Source organism: Trachurus japonicus, chromosome 22 (genome assembly GCF_045865225.1).
Source record: "Trachurus japonicus isolate A0001 chromosome 22, Traja_1.0".
NCBI lineage: Eukaryota > Metazoa > Chordata > Actinopteri > Carangiformes > Carangidae > Trachurus > Trachurus japonicus.
The window spans coordinates 23,934,915-23,961,593 of record NC_140928.1 but is presented as its reverse complement, the minus strand read 5'-3'; the positions used below and the strand labels follow the sequence as shown (position 1 = coordinate 23,961,593).

The following is a 26,679-nucleotide window of genomic DNA, read 5'->3' as shown; positions in this document are numbered from 1 at the left end:
GCCCATCCTGTTAACCAGCACTGTGTTTTCCTGGACTGGGCAGGGGAGGGCTGGAGGTTTACAGGCATTAGAGAGCAGCATTAAATCTGCAGCTTGATTTCATCATGTTGGGAAATAACCTTTTACAGCGCCTGACTTTCTCTCTCTCTTTGTCTTCATCCATCCACTCCCTCTGTCTCTCTCTGACTTAACTGCTCTTTGGTGGGTGATAGAGAGGGAGCATCACAGTCGTTCCATTAAGATTACATCCCCGTCTTTCAGCTTTTTTTTTGCAATGTTGTGTGGATGCTGATTCATTTATTTATTTATTTTTTAAACAGCCAATTCTACCGTTTTTAGAGATAGTTGAGAAGTGGCCATAATTGCTGGAAACGTTCCCGTTTTGGTCGGCGCATGAGGCTTGTGGGTTAGCGTTCGTGTTTTTAAAGCCTTTGACAACAAGTTGTGGTCAAAACTGAAGTGGTGCTATCAAAAGAACACAATTTCTGACTTGAACAAAGTCCACGATCAGTTGAGTGCATGTTTACTGGAATGTTTTTACCAAAGCCTGGTTTTCCCATGACCTGCGAGGAATAATGCTTAGACCATGTTTATGTGTGAGCGTGTGTGTTTGTGTGCACCTGCGCTCAGCTTAAAACTACAGCAACTCTTATCCTGTGTGTATTCAAAAAAAAAAAAGTTTTTAGCACACATAAGTGGTGTCAAGATTGCAGAGCAAGTTGAAAAGTGTGAAGTGAGTGTTATACTCGCCTGAGAACTGTTTCTGGAACAGTCTGGTCTTACAAACTGAAATGTTGCATCAAGCTAGTCAAATTGTTTACATGTCTGTGCTGAAGCCTCATGCTTAAAGTCTTTATGTTTTTCCTTTGTTACCATCTCTAATCTCTTCACTAAGAAAACAAAGCTTTCCTTTTGATTTTGTAAGTGTACAAACTATTTTAATTATTCATGTTGTACAAACAGAAGCTCTCTCTCGTCTGTCTTCTATATGTACCTATTTACACACACAACACTCCAGCATCTCCACTGTTCTCCCGCCCGGCAAGGTCGAACATCACACACACAGACACACTTACCTCTCTCCTGAGCCATAGGTGAGCGGGTGATTGGCGGGTGGGCTCCGTCTGGTCCATTCCCAGAGTTCTGTGGGGCCATGTTGGAACCTGCAGAACAACGTGAAGTCAGGACTCGAGGATTCAGACAAACACGCGGCACCGACCCATTTTAGGGTTACAATGGTGCAATTCTGTCTTTGTAACAAAAGCTGTCACATTAAAAGAAAAAAAATGTTTTGCATGAATTGAATTCCATTATTTGCATGACAAATGCAATACAAAATGGATTTATATTTGCGTCCTATCTGCCTGGCTTCAAAATTGAATGAAACTGCAGGAATTGTTGTAACAATAAAGCCCTGAAAGGCGACTTTTGTCTTTCTCTACATTGATTTCAAAGGTACAAAAGTTACCTGGTTCAAAAAGTTCCCTGCCTTTTGATTGACGACAGAAAGACAATGAGCATGTTTCAGTATTAAGTTTTAGTTTTTACTTTGACAGAGGCTGCTCTGGCTTTTTTTCCTTCAGTGCCGAGTCATGGTTTGATGCCAAATTCAGTGTTTACAGACATGCCAAGTACATGGCACAATCACTGTACATGAAGTTGTTTGTGATTCACTATTAGCTAAATGACAAATGCACTTCCAGAGGACACATCAAGTCATTGGACCCAGTGCCACTTCCTTGTGTAAGCATTAAAGCCGGAGCGATCCCCTATAGAAAACCACAGCCATTTGAGGATCATTGATTAGGTGGTTGTGCAGGTCTATGGGCAGTGCCTGTTCCATTGAAATCCAATAGTGAGCTGAGGGTCTGATTAGGACAATGGCAGACAGTGACTATGGTGGATTGATTTGGCCCAGAGGAAGGAAAGCGATGGCAAATTAACCTTTTACATTTGGATTCAGACCTGAGACAATGTGGAGAGGGAAAGACAAGGGGAAAACTGGTTTGTTCATTTTTTTTGTACTGATTCTACTATTTTATGTGGGTTCAATGGATGATTCAGTGCTTGAATATAATGTATTTGACTTGCAACGTGACCAAATATGCAAGAAGTGTTGGCGTTATTCAAATGAACACAGTCAGTGGTGATTGTCAACGCATATTTTTACAATTACAGTATATGATTTGCCCTCCTATAGAAACAGGAATATGTGCCAAAAGTAATCATCCATCGAGGATGAAGTACAGCTGGAGTGCTGTAGTAGTAGTTTTGTTGCTACAGTGTCCTTAAAACTCACTGTGAATTTAAATTTGCTCTAATAGAGGAAACACTTCACATTATTCAATCATGCAGGAGAAAGTGCTGTTTCCAGAAGTGTGTATGCATGTGTGTGTCTGTGATGTGTCTGTCCATGATAGCAGTAATACATGACTGGGGGTGGCACACTCTCCACATAAACAAACCCAATTAAGTCAACATAATTGCTTTGCATAAAACTGCATAAACAACATTTCCATCCACCCAGCCGCCTACACACACACGCACACACACACACGCACACACACACACACACACACACAGACGTTAAAGTAATTGCACAAACAAGTGTAAATAAACACTCAAGCACACAAGGAAACACACATAAGAGCACAAAGGCACATAGGATATGTGCTGAAATATTAACACATGCATGCACGCGCGCGCACACACACATACAGAGACCCCCTGCCTCACACATGAATAGATCCAGCGGTGCGGCTTCAAAGAGAGAATATTCGATTAGTTAGTCTGTCACAATGTGGCGGGAGGGAAGGGGAAACATCACTTTATGAGCGTTGAAGCAACTCATAGCAACACTGGCTACGTTTCTGTGTGTATGCTGTAATGACAGTAAATAATACATTTTACCTAACTGAGAGTAGCTCTACCAAAGTCCGAAACAATTCCATTTCACAAAGATCCAAATTTTCCTCAAGTAAAAAGCAGCAGGACAAGACGCTCATTACAGAATAGTTACTACTGTATGATATGCTTTATGTTACTGGGTTACACACAGCAATAAAGAGAGGAACTTCTCTTTACATTGTGTTGGGAGCTTGATCCATTTTTTAAAAAATGTATTAATTTATTTAGTATATTTTGGGGCTTTTTCACCTTTAATCGATAGTACAGTTGAGAGAGAGACAGGAAATGGGAGGCAGAGAGGGGGAGGAATGACATACAGCAAAGGGCCTGTTCTACCAACTGAACTAAACAACTGCCAAACTTGATCCAGTTTTTAACTGAATAGGTAACCAAAAAACATAGTGTAGAAAAAACAGAGAAACTCTAGATACAGTAAGAACAATTTAAACTAAATTATGGTCAAGAATATCATTTCAGCTACTAGTGTATGCAGTTGTATGTAGGAAAATTCAGCCATTGATGATATAGACTCTGATGTTTGCGTTTGATTCTGTATATATACCAACATCACATTGTGCTGTCTGTGTTGTCTGTGCTGAACTGTCTGACTGGAGCAGCCTACAGCGTCTTGCAGAGCGGCATGGCCACTTGTTGCTGCAGGGACAGATTTATCCGCAGCACGCTTTTAGATGGGTAGTGAGGATGAAGCGTGCTAGCAGGAATTTACTGAACCCTTAAACTATGAAAGCCAACCCTACAGTAAAGGCTAGCCTTTGTGTGTGTGTGTGTATTTGTGTGTGTGCAAGGATGCATGCCAGGCACCAGCTACGCTGTCACACTGTGTTTGTTTGGATGGCAGAGTGGTGGTGACAGCAGCTTGTACTGTGTGTGTGTGTGTGTGTGTGTGTGTGTGAGTGAGAGAGAGAGAGAGAGAGTGCATGCCACTATGAAGGTATAAATAGGGAACCGTGCCCTCCATGCTCCACTACTCTTTCCACATAGCCATGTAAATTGTCACCAGAGATGAGCTTAATGCAAAGACATACTAGTGTGTGTGTGTGTGTGTGTGCATGTGTGTGTGGGGGGTGTGGAGGGAAAGGAAAACAAAGACAAAGAGTGAAAGGAAAGAAAGACAAGACAATGTGAAATAATTAAAAAACAGATGAGAGAAGAAGTAGGCTTCACCTCTCTTTCCCTCTTTTTCTACAATGAACGAGTGAAGCTTAGAGTACAAAGTCATTATATCGCAACCAATTACTTTTCCAAACAAAACCTCTTCTCATCTCTCCTCCGTCCTCCTCTCCTCTCCTCTTTTCTCCTCACTATCATTTTTAACAAGGTGCCATTAAATAATTACGTCCAAATAAAACAAACAGGCTCCACAGTGAGTCCTGGCACGTTTAATCTGTACCATTAATAATTCATAAGCTGAATCTTTGACGTGCAGCTCTTCTCTGTGCTGCTGAGAGAGGGAGCAGGGAGAGAGGTGAGAGAGCTAAATGTCAGCAGGAGTTGACTGTATATCTTTGCCTGTCCAAAGAGAAAAATCTGGCAATGAATGAAAATGTAAAACAAATAAATGGTATGGAAATGCCTCCACCATCCAGCTCAGCCTTCTTTCACTGGTCAGCATGCATGTGTGTGCAATTTAACATTTGAGTCCGAGAGCGTGTGACCATCAGTTTGCATGATATTTAATTTTTTTGTGTCCATGTCAGCAGGTGTGTGTGTATTTTGAGAGCAGTGTAACAAGGACTTATGAGGTTAGGGTTTTTTTTTTTTTAGTTTAAATCATGTATGTTTTCATGTGTATGTGCTTGTCCCTCATAACGCTGGTGTTGCCATGGGTGCTATACAGCACAATTAACACATGTGGTAATATTAAACCACTGTTTGCAATTTGCACCTCTGCCAGTGCCCAGCTGAACACACACATGAAAACATACACAAATAGAACGATGATAAAAATGTTAAAAGCCCTGCCACTAACATGTATTCACATGAAAGGAAGGGTGGTTGTTTCAGAGAATCTAAGAAGGAAAACACTTTTATTTTGAATTAATTCAGTTTTTTTTTTTTTGTATTCACATTATTTGGGTTATTTCGGATTTCAGTTACAAATCATTCACCAGATAGATCTGAGTGCACCTGCGCAAATGTTTGTGCTTAACAGTGATCTATCAAAGAGCATTAGGCGTTAATGATGAACAGATCCGATGTTTTGATCATGCTGAGATGGTTTTATAAGGACGGGACATGCCGCATGGCGACATGGAGAACAAACAGGGAGCTATCTGGAACGTGGATGCTCTTTGGAATGCTGCTGAGGAGTCAAATAACTGTAATTTCCTCTTTATAAAAAGGCACTTAGCGAACACATCCATTTCCTACTCCTTCCTCATGATACAAGGCAGCCAGGGCCAAAAGTAATGGCAGTTCATTGCGTTTTTGGAGATAATGCTCGTTGCTAAAAACCCAATACACATTTTAAATTTCTCTTCCACAAGGATTGTTGAGACAACCCTGAGTCTCCTTTGAAGAGAGGGAGTGTGGTCTTTGAAGCTTTTTTTCATCAGGGTTTCAAACGCAAATGCCGAGGAAGTTCAAAGCCGAGGGAGAGTACTTGTGGCCACATTTCTGTTTTGTTTCAGGGCCCTGGTAATATTAAGCTTAGAAGCTACGGTGTGTGTGAGTGTGTGTGTGTGTGTGTGTGTGTGTGTGTGTAATGTCAGTGATGAAAAGTCAACCAGACAGTCAGTGAAAAGACTTTTATTAATTGCTGATGAAAGGAAGGTGTGGGTGTGCATTAGCAGACGAGCGTACCGGGTTGCAAAGTGTGTGCAGATACACTGTCGGCATTCACAAACTATGCCACACTGCAAACACACACACACACATTCATATTCACACTCCCTGACTGTTTCTCACACACACACACACACACACACACACACATATACACATACACATACAGACCCCCTGGAGCAGTGGGGGCCATTTTTGCTAAAGTGAGGTAACAGCAGTGAGCACTAATAGACTGGTGTAGAATAGAGAGAAAGGGCTGCTTCAGCACCATCTCTTAATACAACCCTTAGGCTGTAAATGCACACACACACACACACACCTGCACCACCCAACAAATACACACACGCACACACACCAAGGTAATATCCCCTCCTTGCCGCGTCTTTAGGGGAAAGAGGCAGATAAACAGCAGGCTCCAATAATGGTGGTTTAGATCTCTATGGGTGCGAGTCAATGCCTCTCCGAGCCGGGGGCTAATGCCAGTTAACTCTCCCTATAGGGGACGAACGCCGGGCCTGCAGTGGCTCGCAAAACAAGCGCTCTCCCAAGATCCTCATTACTTCCAGCACTGAGTAGCAACTGTAAGTAAAGCAAAACTGCAGCTTAAGCTAAAAAAAACAGCGAGCGGGATGTGGGGGAGAGAGAGAGAGAGCGATGGAGTGAGAGAAAGCAAGAAAATAGGTGTTGGGGAGAGAAAATAATTGCGCACTGTGCTCCAGTTAGGGCTTTCCAGTCGGACGGAGTTAGAATGGGATTTCTCTAAACGGCTAACACAGCAAGCAGGCGCCGTCTTTTTCTTTTCTTTTTTTTTCCTGTTTTGGCCGACGGTGTGCTTTGTGAATATGATGCCTGTGGGGAGGGCATTTTGCTGTTTCACTTCGAACACGAGCAGCCATCAGGAGGAGAAGAGACAGAGACAGAGACAGACGCATGTGGGAGGTGGGGAAAGAGTTGTGGCGGCGGCGGCGGTGGTGGTGGTGGTGGTGGGGTTGATGAGCGGATGGGGATGAAGACCAAAAAAAAAAAGGAGGACGAAAGTGGAGAAAGAGAGCTGGAGGAGAGATGTGGAGATGCATAAGAGGGAGGAACAGAGATGGAAAACTCAGCCTTGTTACTCGGTGGGAGGCCTGTACCACAGCAACGCTCTGAGCCAAGAAAGCTGCAGAGACAAACAGAGATGGGGAGGAAAGGGTGGGGACGAGGGAACCTGAGACACAAGAGGGAACATAAGAGAATGCGAGCACGATAAAAATAATGAGAGAAAGAGAGAGGGACAGGGACAGCCAGAGGCAGTGTTCCCACCACACAGCCTCTTAGGGAGTGGTGCGACTAGAAAACTCGCCCTGCTCCACACACTCTTCACTGCAAAACACACTTGCATAAAAACTCAACTCCCCCACCCTCTTTCCGCTGCTTTCTTATAATAACTTTCACCACTAACAGAGGAAAAATAGAAGTTTTGGATGAGCGACCCTGCAGCGTCTATTCTGGTCTGATATTTTGCAGCCTGTAAATGTGGTTTTCTCTCTCGTTGGGGAAAACGTTTAATGGAATTGTTTTTACAAAACTGCTACCTTTTTGCATACGAGTCTGATCCGAGGTCATCACTCCTGTTCCTTCCAGGCATCTGCACTTGACCTTTGACCTCAGTGTGGAAAAAGAGCACAAGTTTTTTGCCGTGGTTCTTATTATCATAATTAGAGACAGAAATGTGTGTTTTTCTTTCTTTCTGTTTTTAAAATGGAAAACCACTGGCAAGGCTGGGAGACAATGTAAAGGACAAGAGTGGATATGAAGCTGGTTGGAGGAGATTCATAGGGAAGCACCCTTGAGCTAACAAACTGGACAGGCCTTGCTTTCTCTCCCTCTCTGTCTCAAACCCTCCATCTTCGCCCTTCCCCTCTCTCTCTCTCCTCCACTCACCCTGACCTCTCTGTCCTTTTTCTAGGCCCTGGAAGCACTTGAAGCGAAGCGCAGATAAACAGCTTAAACTCTCCCGAGCGCTCGCCCGCGAGCTCCAATCACCTCTTTAGAAGAAAATAAAAACTTGGAGGGGTGAGAAGAGATGGAAGAAAGAGGTGAGAGGACAGGGAACAGGGAGAGGGGAAGGAAAGCGGGCGGGCGCTGTTAACTGGACCTCGGAGGACCTCGGTGGGGAGGGAAGAACAAGAGAGAGAAAAATAGAAGAAGGAAGGACGAGTATTTTGTGATTTTTCTGCAGCAGACAGAGCAAGCTGGGCCATGGAGGAGTGTGGATGTGCTCTGTGTCAATTAGTAGCAGCACATTGTGGAGATGTATTGCAGTTTGGCCTTCAAAGGCTGGCAGGCATGCAGACATAAATGTGTAAACACACGCGAACACACAGAGATAGAGATAAAAATACCCAAACATGGACCAGACCTAAAGTCAGGCATAAATACAGCCAGCTCCAACTGAGTTTCTTTATTATAGGGCTTCCAGTCGAAACAAGGATCACCATGGTGACTGAGACATAAGGACACAACATACCTTATAATGAGTTAATCGTTAAAATGTTCACTTTTTTCAAACAAAACTTGGAAAATCAGTTTTGGGATCATGCTGCAATACTTTCTTAGTGATATCAGTAATGAAACTGGCTTTGAAAGGGAAAACGTTCAACCACAGTTATTATATACAATAACACAATATACAGTACAGTACACTGCAGTCTATGTACAGTCGGGTGGATAGAGAAACAAAAGTGGGCGCTGAATGTGGAAGACCTCAGTAGTCACTAGAGCTCAGCCCAGTGAACATCTGTAGGTGACGGTGGAGCAACAGCTTCCCAGAGAACTTTCTCTACTTTTAGATCAGACAAGCGTCAGAGGAGCAGAATATTTTCTTGAGATATATCTTGTTGACACTGAAATCTGTTGTGGGCTTTTCCCCCCTCACACGGCAGCAGGCACCTCTGCACCTTATCAGCCCCATGGCATCAGCGACAGTGATCCAAGCTGACGACAACTGAGTTACTGTTTGTGTGAAGTTTGATTTGGTATGTATCAGGTTCAGCCCGGTAATGGATATGCCTTTGACGCGTTTTCAGTCGGAAGTGATAGCCATACTGAGGCTGACAGGAAGTGACGCCATACTGACAGGCTGTCAGCCCCGGAGACAACTTGTCAAATCGGCATGTACACACTCAAAAAGCGCGCGGCAGACACTATGTTATCTCCATCTAGAAATATCTGCGAAATGCAGAGTTTGGGAAAGTTGAACACGTACATGTAAATCTGCGTATCTGATGGATTTAGTGCGGCTGCCGCAGCTGGGACGACGCTAACCGGCAGAACTTTTTCAGGACATTGTGCTCTGAACTTTGACTGGATGACTTTGCCTCTCGCTCCCTCAGCTCACAGTCAGTGATGGAAGCTCGAGAGCCGGCACCTCCCACTCCGCCTCACATCCATTCAGATGAGACGAATGTCTGCTCGCCTCGTCCCTGATGTCTCATGGAAGGAGAAAAATATTCTGAGGACGCTCTGAATTGCTTCAGAGACACTGGGAGGAAGGAGGGGGTGCGCGAGGGGCCGTTTTTGTGTATGTGTGCGTGCATGCGAGGTGGGGGGAGCGGAGGGGGGAGGTTGGCGGTTGAGCAATGTGATTTCTGCTCGACTGTCACAAATCTAGCGCAACAGGAAAATCAATTTGGCCCTGTGTGTGCCTTTTTGGCTCCGGGAGAGAATCCAAATAGCAAGGCGAGGCCCGGATAATGTTACAGTGTATTGGATTTGCTTCATGGAGAGACAGGGACAGAGTGAGAGTGAGAGTGAGAGAGAGAAGGAGAGAAAGAGAGAGAGAGAGGGTGAGAGAGAGAGAGGAAAAAGAGGAGGAGAAGTGAGGAGACAAGAGAATCACAGGCATGCTGTGGAGCTCTGACAAGATAGATTTGTGCAAGTGTATGGGTGTATGATAGGCTGGCAATCTTTCTGTCTCCCCCTGTCTGACTTCTTCTAACCCACAAACACACACACACACACACACACACACACACACACACACACACACACACACACACACACACACACACACACACACACACACAGACAAACACACTGTCATTCATCCGTGCAAGCATGTATAGGCGATTGATGTGTGCAACATATGTGGAGTGTGAAATAAACTGTTTAGAGGTGTGTGCACTAAAGGGCTGCAATGTGTGCTTTACCTGCCTTCTGTGTCATTTTTCTGAATGTGTGTGTGTGTGTGTGTGTGTGTGTGTGTGTGTGTGTGTGTGTGTGTTTGACAGCCAGGTGAAAGGATGACATGATGAAATTGCTCTCCTCTGACCGCTGTCAAGGGTAACGTGTATCCCGTGAGTGCTCAGCCGTGTGACATGTCGCATCACTCCAGAGAGGGAGGCTGACCGCTGACACAATAACACACAAACACACACAGCGATTTCTGTTTGTATTTAAAGATTTAAAGGAAAGACCTGCACTAAAGAAGACGTTTTATGCTTTTCTTGACTTTCTTTTTGTGTGCTGTTGAATGTCCAGATTAAAGGTGGGGGTTTAACATATATTAAAGACACACACTGCTCTGGACTGTTAGTCTTCAATGTGTTTTTTTTCCTGTGGCGATGTGCTGACGTCAGTGTGTAATGGATTTCTTAATACGGTCATCTGCTCCGAGCACAAGTTGTTCTCTGAAAACTTGACTGGAATTATAGGCATTTAATTTACATACAAATAACAAGCAGTGCAGGTGGCAGAAATATTCAATTTTAGAAGGAATTTTACCTCTGGCATTTCTTTTGCTTCATCTCTTGGTATTTCAGTTGCCATTTTAACACATTCCCCACACTAACAGGAGCGTATAAAGAATTATTTTCTATAAGGATTGCGACTAAATCAACCATTATGTCACTCAGACGTCCTTCTATAGTCCTTGTTTTGTTGCTGCAGATGCTCACTCTCATATTATGGTTTGGATACGAACTTGAACGTGCAGAGTGGTTTGGGAAGTTGCCATTTTCAATTGATTTTGTTATGTTACTTTGTATTCTTAAAGTTTCTTTGAGAACATCCACACCTGGAAGAGGACGAGCACTTGGTGCTTCTGGATGCTGGCCAATCAGAAGAGAGTTGGCTTTCAAGCAGACCTCTTAAGGAGGTCTGAGATAATGTTGCCTGTTCAGTCAGCAGTTCAACTGAGGGCTTGCATAACAGGCAGTATGGGATAAATGTTTTTTTTTTCTTGACTGTGAATCATGCAAAGCTACTCAAGTGAGTCCCAGAATAAAAATATAGAGCAAGAAATGAGCAAGCAGGTCCCCTGTCAGACTCATGCAGCTATAATATTCTTTGTATTTTCCTCTATGTGGATACTTGCCCAAACCGATGCTATGACATCACATGGAGACAGAGCAGAGCAACAATGGAGTCAAAACAGAGAAAAAAAAAACTACCTCAATCATCAATCAGCAGACAACTGACTCTGATGTCAGTCGAGAGGCAGAATCCATTATAGAAGACACTGCTGACTCTAATTCCTCACTGACAGTAGCCTTAATGGAGCAGAGGGCTATGCAGCTGCAAGATATTGTGTGTTTTGACTTTTTCTTGACTGGAGCTCACACTACCACAGATAAAAACAGTTTTGGTTTTTCACACTAATTAATTAGCTTATTAATGTTTGTCTTATTTTGTTTATTTTGATGTCACTGTTGTTCACAAAACTGCTTTGAATAATGAGGAATGTGTTTGTTTTTTGGGTTTATTTTTATGGCTGTGGATGCAAATCTCTCTCACACACGAACACACACACATTAATACACAGTGTTGCGACTCCTCTCTTCACTGACTTGTTCCGAACTCCGACGACAACATCAACCAAACTGTCCTAACTTGTGATGAAGCGTTAGAAAGCAGAGCATTAGTAATCAGATGTGTGCTAACCACATTAGTTCTCCTGTGTCTCTCTTAGGCTGGCTGCTCCTTGATCTAATTCAAACTGATTGTAGTACAGCCGCTAAAACATGCCAGATGTTACTCACTGCTCCATGCTTTATCACTATTTATTTGGCACGGGGAATATTTAAAAATATTTTCATATTAATCATGTCCCAGCGATCGGTTTCACTTCCCGTCTTTGCCGCCTCATTTCGGATTCTTGTCATGATTCTTGGCACGAGTGCCTGGAAACCCACTGTCCCAGTTTTTCATTAGCGTCAATCACTCTGGTGAGCGGCTGCGAGGAGAGGAAAGGGAGGAGGAGCTGGCGTCAGGTTCTCACTCAAGACATTTTGCCCCGCCTTGTCAGAGTGACTGACAGGTCTGAGATATGCTGATGGGCCGGTCAGTCACTCAGTTGGGCAGAGAGGTGCTGGGATGACGAGGAGGCCGGGGGGAGAACGGCGTGCGCGCAGACACACGCCTCTGTCTCTGGCAAATCAAACCCACACTTGTTTATAAAGTGTTTATCTAAATGGTTATGTGGCCTCGGGAGACACACAGGCACACCGTGCATTGTCTGATAATCCTGTTGGTGTCTTGTTTGGCCTGCCATTTTTTAGATAAGGCTACAAATCAGATGGGAGGTCCGCCACTAAGAGCTCGTCTCAATTCATTAACACTCGGAGTGAAAAGGAAATATTGTCTGGACATAAATGTTGGAAATACTTGTGCAATCCACAGGTAGCAGGGAGATGGACTCTATTAACATTCCACTGCAACATGGGGACGTGTTTCTACAAAACAGTGATCAAAGACTTAACAAATCCCCACAATGCAAAGACAAAAACCAAGTGAACAAAATGAATGAGACATATTCAATGAAGTGCTCCACGCCGGGCTGTGATATTCGACAGTGGTTTGAATTAGGATTTCGAATGAAAGTCTAGACAAGCTGGATTGATATTATTTGGTTCTCTGCTGCAGCGTACACTCGACTTCATCTTCTGTCCAAACCGGCAGAATGAAAATTGATCTGAATGGATTATACAGTGAGATGGAGATAAGAAAAAAAAAGAAAAAAAAGATGTGAGACGGAGATGTTGCCACGAGCTACGGGTTATCCAGCCTGCTCTTATAAAAAGAGGTCAAATTTACATGTTTACATGGAAAATATTAAAGTGGATAATCATGTTGAATTAAGACACTGATTAAGTAGAAAAAAACAAGTTCACCCCTGTTTTCCCTCGTCCTGATTAATTTGCCTATTTGCTTCAACAAAGGTGTGATGTAAAAGCTTTATCCTTGCAACTCGCTCTCAGACTGCAAACACATGCCACATTTAAATACTGGAATGCTGTTATTTCTGGAAACATGTATACCTATTCTGCACCAGGGTCAGTTTTTCTACATGACCTTTTTAAAATCCTCTTTAAATGCACATATTTAAAAACAAATGAAATGGGTCTTTAAATAGCAAAATAAATGGAAAGGTCAGACAGAAATGTAGGTGTGATAACTGTGAAATGCTTTCAGCAGCAACAGGTTTACTAATGGCACTACCTTAAAGATCATCCAAGGATCACTATTATTATCAAACAGTTTATAAACCTCGAAAAAAAAAAACAAAAAAAAAAACAGCTGGTGAGAAACTCTGGCTGGCCACGTCCCAATCAGTGATGTCACAGCAGCTATTTTTTTTCTCCATCAGCTGTCACAGGCAATACCCCTGATGTGACATCACTGACTGGGGTATGTTTGTGATTGTTTTCTAATTTGGTTTCAAACAGCAGCCTCTTGTTTGGTGGCACAAAGCAATTTCCCCTTAAGCTGTAAAGCAATTTTGCAAATTTCCCTGGGAATCTAACTTGGCGGCACCATGTAAAACGCAGTGCAGTGTCTGGTTGCAGCAGCAAATCTTGTCAGTGATAGTCTTGTTTGTTTGCGGTGATTAAACTAATAAAGTTATGCTACAAGTTGCACCTTTCATAAGGAGGAAATTAGATTATAAGGATTCATGTTCATGTGTGTGTGCTTTTTTTTTTTAGTGGCTCTAATGACAATCCTACCTGGTACGGCGGTGTTGGCAGAGGGTCCGCTGGCGGGAGAGATGGGTCCGGAGCCAGAGCGGGACTGCTGGGACTGAGTGGAGCCAGCGGGCGAGCCGACGGGGGAGGGAGAGGGGCCGCTGCGCTGGCTGGGGAGGTGCGGGGAGGCGTGTGGGGAGAAGGGGGACTGTCCCTGGTTACTGGCGCCTCCCTGCTCCCCCTGGCTACTGCTGCTGCTGCTGCTGGAGGAGCCGCCGGCACTGGCGGCTGAGCCCAGACCGACCTCCGTCCCCGTGGGGAGGTCATCAATCGAGCCGGACAGATCCTGCAACAGAAGAAAGAGACTTACAGTGAGTATTTATAAAGCTCACCCAAGCATTTTATGAGAGGTGACATGCAGCAGGTGGCAAATTTAAACTCAAGCGAGCACAAAATTTCCCCGGTTCCGTATTATGTCATAATAAAATAGTAGCATTGCAACTATTTCAGCATGGTTGAATATGATTATGTGGTTAAAAGACCAGATTGAATTATCTACAAAAGAAATAAGAAAAAACATCAAACAGATTTCTGTAGTTTTCATAAGGCACTACAGGTTAGAAGTTTACATGTGCATGAGCAGTGTGTGACTTTTCTGTGACCTGCTGAGGTAGTGACAGCGGTTAATATGGCAGAGAAGCAAAAACACTGCCCGCAGAAGGAGCCACCACCGTACACTGTGGTGCAGTGGTAAAAATGAATTGTAATGGGCTTTCATTCAGACCAAGGGTAAGTTCATATTACCGTTTTCATTCCCTGTGGTGAGGATTGTGTATTTGTGTGTGCATGTGTGTGTGTGTGTGTGAGAGAGAGAGAGAGAGAGAGAGAGTGAGTGTGTGAATGTGTGTATGTGTGTGCTTAGTGGGTACTCCCCCTCCTGAATTGATTCCAGGGATTCCCCACCAATACTGCTGACAAAATACTCACAGCACAAAAAAAAAAGGGGAGTGAGAAGAGAAAGAGAGATGAAAGGGACACAGTGGTAGAAGTAAGGAGAATGCAATGTGATGGCTGCCCTCCCCTTAAACTACACATCACATATATCTGGGGACACACACGCACACACACACACTCTAAGACTAGCGGCTGTGCCCCAGCTGTAGCTGAATATGGAGGAAGTCACCTGTAAGTGACCCTGGTTTCCTGGCTGGTGCCCACTTGGGGAGGAAGGGGAAGAGTTGCAGGTACGTGCCAGCTGATCCTACCTGCTACACCAGGCCTGCTGACCCCCCATTCCTGTCCCACCTGAGCCCTGCACAACCAGCACTGCTACAACACATGTGTCAATTCATCTGTCACTTAGAGTTTATATTTATGTCTTAAAATTAAAACTAACCCAGCAACACTTACATGCTTATTGTAATGTGACTGTACAGTACCTTCACAGTTACACAGAATAATGCACTCATCACAAGTGTGCATCGATCTGATCCGAAGGTCGGTGTAATGTAATGTAACTATGATAGATAGATAGATAGATAGATAGATAGATAGATAGATAGATAGATAGATAGATAGATAGATAGATAGATAGATAGATAGATAGATAGATAGATAGACAGACTTTTATTATTAGACTCAAGGTCCATTTAAAAAAGACAAACAAACACACACACATACAAAAGACTGGACAACTAAAGTGAAAACAGCCTCATGGTACATTAAAGAGCCACCATACCACAAAAAAATACATATTTTTCAAACTGCAGTGAAGCCTGCAGTTTCAAAAACACAAGAGTCCAATTTAAATAGCCGAACACTGTCAGAAGGATCCAAACTATATATTAAAATCAGCGCTATAAATATCTGCCAATCCCTGCAGCGCACCGGCTGTCAAAAAGCCATTTGTTTTGGATTTATGCAGCTCTGTCAAATAGTCATTTCTATGTAAACAGCAGGAAAACACTGTACTTTTTCTCATTATCCTAGCACCATGTTATTTCATATAAAAAAGTGAGACAGGCGTCCCCCCATCGTCTTTCCATCCATGGAGGGCTTAGCTTGTGGAACAGACAACCAAGTCAGTGTGGCAGTCTGTCTGTGGCTGCTTGTTTTGGTTAATGCGATCTCGGCGCTGACACACAAAGCCTTTGTTTTCCATCATGCCGCTGTGAGTGCCCACCCGCTCTGCCAGCCTGCCAGTCTGTCACCTGGCATTATCTACCCTCGCACGACTGAGCACATGGGGCACCCGCTCTCCCTTCTCTCTCTCTCCCTCACCCGTGGTACCACTCCCTGTCTCAGCCAATCAAATCACCCAGCATCCTGTGCGCGCTGATGTAACCTGCTGCCTCCACCAATAGGGCTCAATGATATTTACGACTTACCGGCGGGCCCGCGGTGCGTGCCATTTGACATGGAGGGGGTTACCAGGCGAGCCACCGTAACCATAGCGATGGCTTTCCCCCCCCAAAAAAAACACAGAGAGCTAGCCGGATGTACTGCTAGGTTGTTAACCCACAGGCTAATTGTGTGAATGGATGGGAATAATTGCATTTCACCTAATTGGGTGCTGTTGCCAGCTTTTCCAGTGGCAGTTTAGGGGTGGGAAAATGCGTACCAGTAATTCGTTTAGAGGCTGTTAGGCTCATTTGGATTATACACACACTTGAGCACAGCTGTGTGGCCTAAGACCAAAAAAGTAGCAGCAGTATGCAACATGAAAAGGTGGGAAAGCTTACCACTAGTCGGCTGTAAACATGTCAATAGTAAATACCCAATAAAGCCGTGGTTTTAACTTATGGTTGCAGAAACACTACCGGAAAAAACGTCATTTCACAAAATGCATTTATCAACACACACACACTAACGCCATGCCTACACTTAATCCTCGTCAAGGGCCATGAAGCATTTTGTTACCTGGCTAACAGTGTGTTGCATAGTCATGTGTAAAGAATCGAAGCCAGCCATCCATCCATGCAGCCAGCCAGCTAACCAGCCACGCAGGCATGCGGCCGGGGGATCCAAACGCCCAACAATCTGGGGCCCCAATCCAAAGTGGCCCAAATCCAATTTGTTTGGCTCGGGGCTGCAAATTGCTCTGTGCATTGAGTCTCCAAATAGCTGTCAACCACTCCCGCTTGGCGTCCTGTATCGCTTAATTCGCTCCTGGAGCATGTAATTGTCATAATAAGAAAAATATTGAGGTGATAATAACCAGTTACTTTGAGATGCCCCCTGTCTGCCTCAAGACACACACACACACATGCCGTAGCATGTACGCACATAATGGGGCGAGACTGCCATCTACACATTTCACACAACATTGGAGAGGCAGTCGCTCGTGACCCTTCACCTCGCTGGTGTTGGCGCCTTCCTGCACTCTCTCGTTTAGTGTGATTGTGTGCGAGTGGGAGTGTGTGAGTGTGTGTGTGTGTGTGTATACACGACAGGCTGCAGGACTGTCACAGCGAGACATGCTTGAGCACTGATGCGGCCGAGGGGACAGATGAGGCCACATACACTCACACAAATACACACACTCCCCAGCCCATCTCTCACTCACACACACCGACCCTCTCTCTCTCTCTCTCTCTCACACACACACACACACACACCAGCAGGGTATGAGGCATCAGTGTGAAGCAGGGAGCTGTCACATCCAGCAGACTGTGGGCCTTTTTCCCCTGACCATGGTGCTGATGTTGTCTCCTCTCACTGCACACTGGGAATTAATCAAAGTTGCTATGGTAGAAGGCACCGAGCGTGTGTGAGTTCGAGAGAGAGAGAGAGAGAGTGTGTGTGTGTGTGTGTGTGTGTGTGTGTGCGAAAGTAGTTCTCTGTCTAGACAGGGAGGAGCCAATAGCTGCAGCTTCCTGTAGACCACAGGAAAGGAGAGCGACAAGAAAAAACTAGCTAGTTTCTCTCTCTCTCCCTCTCTCTCACACATACAGAGCCTCACATCGAATATCTATTTTTCTGTCTCTCTGTCTGTCTCCCTGTCCCTGTCAGAGGGATAGTATGGCTGAGAGCTCTGCACCAGATGGCTAGCCAGCTAACTAGAGCCTGAAATACAAACTCAAACAGCCACTGAGCACTGTGAGCGGTAACACTGAGAAACAACCTCCCTCACGGCTGCAGACTGCACACGACCAAAACATGGACTTTGCAACGCAAATACTATAACTCAATACCCATTATCCTTCAAGAAATGTGACTGGAATGTAAATTGGTAACCCTGACATTTAAGTGCAGTTACAATAAATATTTGTACCTTATTGTAAAACAATGTCTGATTTAATACAATCATCATTAAGTCTATGTTTGTCTGGTGTAACTCTACAGGTGTCTTAGTGTTTTGGTATTATTTTCTCTCTGATATTTTTGCTGCCCCTGAGTACAGCGCAGGTAAATTTAATTTAGTTTCTGTTTCTCACATCATCAGAATGACATTTCAGAAATTCAACAGCAACATTTCTCAAAATGCTGTTCCTATTACTACCATGATGAAATACAGTGAAACACTATTCACTTCCATTGTCCTGGGGAGGGCAGCACAAATCTGTTTCTTTTAAATATATGTCATTTGGATGAAATAAACCTTTAAAGAACAGAAAAAGCAGGTTACTGATTTCTATATGATATTTATATCTTTATCAACATGATATATGTTGGTTGATATAGCCTATGTTGATGGGTGAGTCCATCCTGCTCAGTATGTGCTTCATTACTTTAAAACTGACTACAGAGGAATTACCTGAGAGTTCAATGGCTGCTCTGCTCTCAGTGATGGTAAAGGAGCTGTGTAGGTTCCTGTGGTCTCAACATTTACACAGTGCATGTGTTACATAAATATATCATTTCAAATGGATTTACAGTCTTCAGTGTGTTATGAAGATAGAATCGCCCTTTTTCATGGCTGTCTTAAAACAACAGCAGCACAACTATGGTGTTACAGTACTGGTTGCTCTAATGACCATTCTGCTTATAAAGCCTGTGTGACCAAATCAAGTGGTTATTTTGAAAAGTTTGTGTTATGATCAGTACACTGCAGCTCAGCCAGGAGACACTGCTGGGGAAGAAAGAAGTCATTTTGCAATAAAAAGCCTGTTACTGTGGAAGATACCCACTTGACATGACTAAAAGTCAGACTGGCGAAGCCTCATTTCAGCTCTGACTGAACTTTGGAATTCATATTGGGACATAATGAGGACTGTGGATTTTATTCCTCATCTCTTAGACTGGAATTGCATTATGAAGATATCACTTCATGGTCAGAAGCGGAACGATCTTATAATGTAAGTACTGTAGAAGCGGATCAGCATTATTTTAAAACAACTATTTTTCTATTCATATTTGTGTAAACTACTATTGTTTTTACTGTTGCGTGCACACAAGACCTGTGTTTTTATGGGTCAAGAGGAAAATCCATTATAATGTTTCCTTCTCAGCCAACAATTGTACTCCACCTCACAGTGGTACAGTATGTATATATAGAAATAACACCTCAGTGAGCTCAGAGGCCAGTTTTATTCTCTGTTTCTCTTCTCTGGGTAAATATGATGATGCAAACTGTAATTAACTCCAATAGCCATCGTTTGGAGGCCTGAGGGACAGGTCGGCTCATGGCAGCACTGCGCTCATTTATCGGCTCCGGCCGCTGTGCTTTCTATCTTTATGGCGCACAGGAGACTGAGCAGAAATGCTATTACACAAAGATGTGTTTTTTTTATCCTCTCCCCAAACCGTCGATTGAGGCAAAATCCAAATGAAATGCCATGCAAATGAATCCAAATGGACTGCTGACTGTGTATGTGTGTATGTGTGAAAGAGGGTTTTAATGTGATGCCCCATGTAGAGCACCAACTGTAATACCCTTCACTAAGTGCTATTAAGTACAGAAAGAAGAAGAGAAGAGAGAGACTTAGTGGAGGGAGATTTAACACAACACCCACACCATCATTTCTTTCTTTGATGTCAATCAGCTGGAATGTCTACTAAGGCTGGAATGATGATGATAATTGGTGGTGATGATGAGAATTGATAAAAATTATGACAATTTGAGCACTACACTATGAAATGCTGGTCAAAATGTACTTGCTCACCCACAGAACGTTACACCCTCATAACTGTTTCAATACTTCTGTTTGCTGTGTGTGCGAGCGTGCCTGGATGGGGGTATGTGTTTGCTCGATAATGTGTGTGCTTGCTGGGGATATGTGTATGTATGAGAGTATGTGTGCGGAGATAAGAGTTCTTGAGCAGAGTCTCTGCCACCTCCTGGGGGTCCCTCAGTGAAATCTTCAATGAGGAGGGGAGGCACAAGCCACCAAGACTCCGAATGCAGGCAGAAGCGCTCTCAGCAAACCGAGGGGAGATGTTTGGCATGCCTCAGGCTTGCCAGAACCCATGTGGGCTTTAGGCTAGCACCCAGTAGGCACTCAAATATGTTAGCATGCCAACCCATGGACCTCTGTGTTGTGCCATGTGCTTGGAAGCCGAAAGCTCCCGTCTCAAGTGCCTAAAGTTTCAAGCCGTCTCTCATTAACTCTGCCCAAGACTGCCACAGGTGGCATACTATCTTCTTGTCCCAGCAATAACTCAGAGATGAAACATATAGCCCCTTCCCACCATATGCTACCATCCTAATTTGACTCAACATGCCTTTTTTTGCTTTTCCCTCGGGCTAAGATTATAAATAGTTAGAAATAGTATAATAGCTTTTTGAGGCGATACCAAAAGATGACGCGAAACACAGACTCCTGATTGGTTAGAGTAAATCGACATTACTGTCTCATCATTTTGTGCGACGGGACTTTCTGAACAAATCCTCTGTTTTCAAATGGCTAAGAAACCGTTCACTGCTCAAGTGTTAAATCTCTGTTCCTTATTGTGCCACGCTCTTACAGTAGAATGGCAGCCCACAAAACCCCAACCCACTGCTGAGGAAGGAGGAGCAGACATTGTTGTGTTTGGTATTCCGTTGATATCTAACATTTTTCATGTTGAAGTCATGTCATGTTGAAGGGGACTTAATGATAGCTTTGTGCATCATTGCTATAGTAACGATGCTGCATTACGGGGGTACTATTAGTGCTTGGTACCAAAAGCAAATAGAGTTGAGTTGAGTCAAGTCAGTACCATGCTATGGAAACACCCAGCGGCGTAACACAATATTATGGATGCTATTGTGTGTCAGGGCACATTAGGTTACAATGGATAACCACCAATTTGGGTTTTTAAGTATACACGAACTGAACTAAGTTGTGTAATATGTCAACAATATGTTGTACAGCATGTCTTTTAAAGAAAAGCGATCTTAGTTCCTTATCTGTTTGTAAGAACTCTGTCTCGACGCAGTAAGTCATACAGATAGGGAAACGGAGCACATTTATAAACTCTCCTCCTTTGAAGGCATATATGTCGTTGCGCTTACTGCGCTTGAACACACACACAAAAAGTAGTTGCTTGAAGGATAAAAAAATGTGAGTTTGAAACACACGTTCAAACACTGACTTATTCTTCCACCTCTGCACACCTGGCCAATCTGTGCAGTTATATTAAGCACACTGAGGCCTTTACAGTAATCAGACCCGACCTGCTGGTGGTGCTACTTTCATGATGCGTCTGCTGACTTTTGTTTCTACTTCTACCAACCTTGAAATACTGAGCGTGAACAGTGACTGTAGATAACTCACAGAGAAATATCATCACATGTAGACAGTGTTAGTGTGGGAACAACACCGCATTAGCGAGCAAAATGCTAGTTTGAACAGGCAGCAGTTCATGATTAGAAACACTCGTTCGCTCGTAATATCTGGTAGATTGTGCATTGTTGAAGACAAGTCTTTTTGCTCCTTCTCCCTGTTATTATTATCTGGAACAAAAGCAGCCTAAGAACAAACTGTTCAGGGCTTTCCAAAGTTGTGTGGAAGAGAATTGCAGCGGTGCTGAAAAGAAATTGTGCTTTTCTTTTCAATTCTGCTTGTGCACACTTCACAAAGCCCAGACAATCTCTTGATAACACCATGGCATCTGGATAAGAGGAAAAGAAAGCTCCTTCTGCTTTTTACCAACAGAACAAAAAAGGGAAAAAAAAGACTCGGTCCAGGAGTCAGGTGGGAGGGTCACACGGGCGTGTGGACACCTTACTCAGGATTCTGGTAGATTCACTAAATCTGGTGATAATGCTAACAGTAACTCCACCACATTAGCAATTATTGCTTGTTGTAAGATAGTGGGCTCACTGAGTGATAACTGCCCTGGCTCTTAAGCCTCTCATAATGTGAAGATATGGGGCGGGCCGTTTTGAAAGGGACATTTGAGGCCCTATTACCCCTAAGCTGTTAAAGACGCCCAAATCTGGTGCTGCTTGTCTTCAAACCAGAGGGATTAGTGTTGAGTTTCACTCCGATTCCCCCTGATAATATGCCAAGCTGTGGCAGCTAGGAGTATTTAGCCAGTGGACCCTATTCACTTAACACCCCCTCACTGTTTTCTGCACCGACAACAACGATAGTGAAGTGTCTCAAACAACCAACACCATCCTTTTAGTGGTTTAATAAACACGGACATTGGCCCCTCTCTGTGTGCCCAGGTACTGAAGTCAAAGATGCCACAAACTCCATCTCCACCCGCCCACCAGTCCGACCTTTCACATGGCGAGTTAGGTCATTGGTATTCTGCCTAGAAGTGTGAATTTAAATTTGCTTTCATTTAAAATGGCAGCTTTGCAGAGGCAGGGGAGACAGGCCGAGCCCACTTATTGTCTGAGCTGTTGAAACTTTTTTTTTCATTAGCCCACAAAGGTTCTTCACACTTTAGTTTCTAATGCACGAGCCGACCACTCACCGCCTCCCCTTACGCCAACACACACACACGCACGCACGCACACACACACTCTCTCACCCTATTTGTTCTGCACGTATTGGTTCCGCTAATGTTTTTATTTATGGCATTCCAGCATGACATCCTGCCATCCACCCACCCCCTCCTCACCCCTCTACTCACCCAAGAGAGAACTAAAAAACGACGCATGACTTAGAGTGTGTATGCGGTGTGAGCCTGAGTGTGTGTGTGTGAGAGAGCAAGAGAGAGAGAGAGAGAGACAGAAGGAGAGAGGCAAAATAAAGAAATAAATAAAGGGCCCAAATTCCTCATTTCTAATTCAGCTGCTCGTTCAGCTTAACCTCTCTCTCCTCAGCAATTAAAGCGCACGCCACATCCTTCACGCTGCGTACAGCCGAGGCTAAATAATGCAGGGGGCATCCAGCACCCGCATCCTTTATCATCCCAAATGACAGCCATTTGCATATCTCCCCAGTCAATTAGAGCGCGGCGGAATAATCAGCCCATAATTGGGGGAGAACGTTGGTAATCACCCGCCCTGGCACACCGACAGGGCCATTGGAGGAGTGAGGGGGGGGAGAGGTTGTGTGTGGGGTTGGATGTATGTTTGTGTGTGAGTGTGTGTGTGTCAGGGAGACAGTCCACTCAACTGCAGCCTCTTCACTTCAAACTAACACGTCCAAACAAACCGGTCTAACTTCTGTCTGATTTCCTCTAATGCTCTCCGTCTCCCCCCTCCTCACTAATTTACAAGTACCGGCTTTGCCTCCAACACAGTGTTTCTATGGAATATCTTTCATCAAAATAGGTCAGTAAAGGACTTTTAATAGCATAAAAAGTGATACATGAATGACGTGTTTCATTCTGGGATGCCATTCATTCTCAAATGTTATCAAATGTTAATTGCTCGCCATTTAAAAAACATGAATAATTACATCCTCTTCAGTGTGGCTGCTTTGTAAGCGAGATTGAAGGGTTCAAGACCACTAAGGTCAATAATTAATTTGATTTTCACTCCAGCAGACCTGTCTGTAGATTTACCAAACTATGTGATTTTCTTTTTTTGTGGTAAATATAAGTATTAATTTTTTATATACAACGCTTCAATTTTCCTCCAAAATCAATCAGCGAGCACGACTGTGGAGCAACATGTTGATGCTCCTGCCTGTGCTTCCTCCATGAGACCTGCTAAATTCATGCTCCACACTCGTACCTCAGCTCGATTCCTTTTATAGAGCAACAAAGCCCAGCGCTGAGAACAGTCAAGAACAACGTGAGAGGGACGGTGCTGAGACAACCAGGGGGAAAATCCCCAGCTTGTCCCCTTCAGATGCAGACAATCAAAGTCGTTTCATGGGAAGTTTTCTGGGCGGCTTTGAAGTGCAGTGCTGGATAGCCTCTGTATTTCCCGCTGAAAGGGGAATGACCATTTTTGTGAAACAACATTTCCTTTAATGCACTGTAACCTCCCATTCCTCAGACGCTTTGGTGCTCTCCTCTGAACATGACAAAATAAAAGGATGGAGAAAGAAAGAGAGAAAGAGGGGTTGACAGTAATGGGTGCGGTGAAGGTGTGTGTGTGTGTGTGTGTGTGTGTAAAGGAACATCAGAGAAACCCAGGCAAGGTTAGTTCCCATTGCAGCTCCATCCTTTTGTGTTTCCCCAGCTGCTTTCTTTTCCCTCTTGCCTTTGTATTTACTCTACCCAATCCAGTTCAATGTTAGCCAAGGCTGCCTCTGTTGTGTTGCAGGCCCACCGTCGCTTTGGAGAGATGAAACATGTGCCATTCACTTCTCCTTGATATGAAATACAAGAAACAGAGAAAGGAAGTTTGAGCTTGGAAAGAAGGTTGGGGCAGGAGGGGAGGTGAGAGGGGGGGCAAGGACAGCGCAGAGGATGATAGTGATGATTTGTTTCGATTTAACATCCACATAGGACTTCAGTCTATTGCAGGCAAAGGGGCAAAGCAGTCTAACCCTGAGACAAAATAGAGTTTAAACACAAACACAAAAGCCTCTTTTGAAGAGAAAAGACTACAGAAAACAGAAAAGAAAGTGGCAGCATCCTTAAACAGCTCTCTCTGTCCGCAGAGGGAGGAAACATTGATTTCCTTTTTACTCCTTTTTTAAGGGAGTGTCTTTCTCTGTTTAATCCCTCAGTCCTCTACTCTCAGGGGATCTCTGGCATTTCCTGCCAGCCAGCCAGCCCCGTGCTGCACAGACTTATGCATCACTGTCAAAATGACTCTGATCAAACAGAGGAAGAGGGGAAGGGAGGGGAGGCAAGTGGGGAAATGTGTGTGTGTGTGTGTGTGTGTGTGTACGCGTGTGTTGGGGGGGTGGGGTGGTGTTTGGTTGGTGCGATGCAAAACTCTTTCCCCATTGGACGTGCTGCCTGTCAGTGCGTCTGCCCTGGTAATCCATCAACCCCTGCTGCTGATCAATAAAGTGGATTGGTGGAATTCTGAGAGATATCTGCTTGTGATCTGTGTACGGTTTACGCCGGACTCTGGATCCGTACGTCAAATTCAGGATGCAGAACATCAGGAGAACCTGATCACCTCCTCCAGCTGCCTTTGACTTGCTGCTCCTCACTTGGGACTTGAAATCCTGTCACGTTAAATTTGCACTGAAGCACATTTTGTGTGAAGATGTGATTTAGAAATTATCTCCCACATCCAGGCTTTGTTTTATGGAGTGTTTGTGGAAATTATTACGCAATGTGCTGTATTGACTATTTTTACATCTTAATAAAACTTAATCATCTTATAAAACTAATATGCAGTGGATCCTAATGTTAAATAATGAGTTAAATGCCCAAATATTTACTCTATGGACAACTGCCACGGTAATGTCACTGATCACAGGAGGAGTATTCATTTTGTTTTCAACTACTTTAACCACTGCGGTGCATCACGTCTTCCTGTCTGGGCCCTCTGTACGCCTTGTACAAGTGAATTGCCAGACTGGTTGGAGCTAGCAGGTCATGGTAACTAAGATAAGCACTCTGTGAGTGGAAAATAAAAACAAAGTCAGTCAAGAACAGAAACCTGAGGCACAGCTGGACTGTTGAAGGCTGGACAAACATAGCCTGGTTTAATCTGGACTTTATCTCACCATCAGACCATAATATGTTACCATTTGGCATGAACCAACTTGCTTTGTGTCCAGGCTGTTTTCTTGATACACTCTAATCAGTTTATCTGCCACAGTCCATCTGAGTGCTGTTGCTGACCATGTGGCTGGACTTATGGCCTCAGTTTAACCATCTTCTAATGGCTGAATCCAGCATGTAGTCAGGCATCGGGAATCATGAATGAAGGGACGTGGCATGGTCCAACCGACTCATCTTTCATCCACAGCAAAAAGTTAGGGAATAAACAGTATACATTATCTGTATTTGATAATATTCTGTTGTTAAGTGTATTTATGTGCCAACATTGTGCAGTTCTGAGTGAACATTTGTGGAAGTGGTCCTGACCTCTGACCTCTCACAGAGAAGGTGTTACACTAATGAATAAATAAATCTTTCTTGTTTTTTAATTGATATTCAACACATTTTACTATGCACTGTTGCTGTTATTATTATTCATTATTACTTCACACGTTTTTTTAAGAGGCTTTTAAATTGATAAATTATTCATGCACGCTAGGTTAGCATAACAGACACAAACGCACACTCATCCGCTGAAAGATTCACACAAGAAGGCAAGCAGCCCTCTCAGGACAGGCCCCGGCGTTGACGTCAACCCACATTTCGGGAGCGTTCAAACAAACTTTTTAGCGGTGAAAACAAATTGGGCTCACCATCAAAGAGACTTTTCAAAAACCCATTTCTCTATGCCAGTTCAAAAGAGCCCTGGTTGGTAAACAGGCATGGAGAATTCACAGCGCAAGATATTGTAGGAGGTACAAACGGCTGGAACTTCACCACAACAAAGGCAGAGGAGTGGAGGGGTGTAATTCATCACACACTCAACAAAAGCAAGTGTGACCGACTGTCCATGACCAAAGAAACAAAACAAAACAAAACAGAAAAAAAACTCCTTAATTGGAGAAGCAGTTGCTTTTATTTTTTCATTGCAAACCCACCCCGTCTATTGTTTTCTCTCTCTCGCCCATTCCTTGCTGCTCAGTCTGCCCTTGCTCTCTCCCTTCTTCTCCTCCCCAATCTCCCT

The 26,679-nt window shown here is 43.9% G+C and overlaps 1 protein-coding gene across 6 annotated transcripts in view; it reads right to left on the bottom strand.

Moving 5' to 3' along the window:
* The window catches only part of LOC146964100 (AT-rich interactive domain-containing protein 1B-like), a 207,650-nt gene that overhangs the window by 40,589 nt on the left and 140,382 nt on the right, over positions 1-26,679 (bottom strand). For all 6 annotated transcript variants that reach the window (XM_085767925.1, XM_085767922.1, XM_085767919.1 and 3 more), the window contains exons 5-6: positions 13,698-14,001; positions 1,077-1,163 (exon numbers count right to left, since the gene is read on the bottom strand). In XM_085767925.1, the coding sequence (XP_085624051.1) occupies positions 1,077-1,163; positions 13,698-14,001 (391 nt within the window). The remainder of the gene's footprint in view (positions 1-1,076; positions 1,164-13,697; positions 14,002-26,679) is intronic.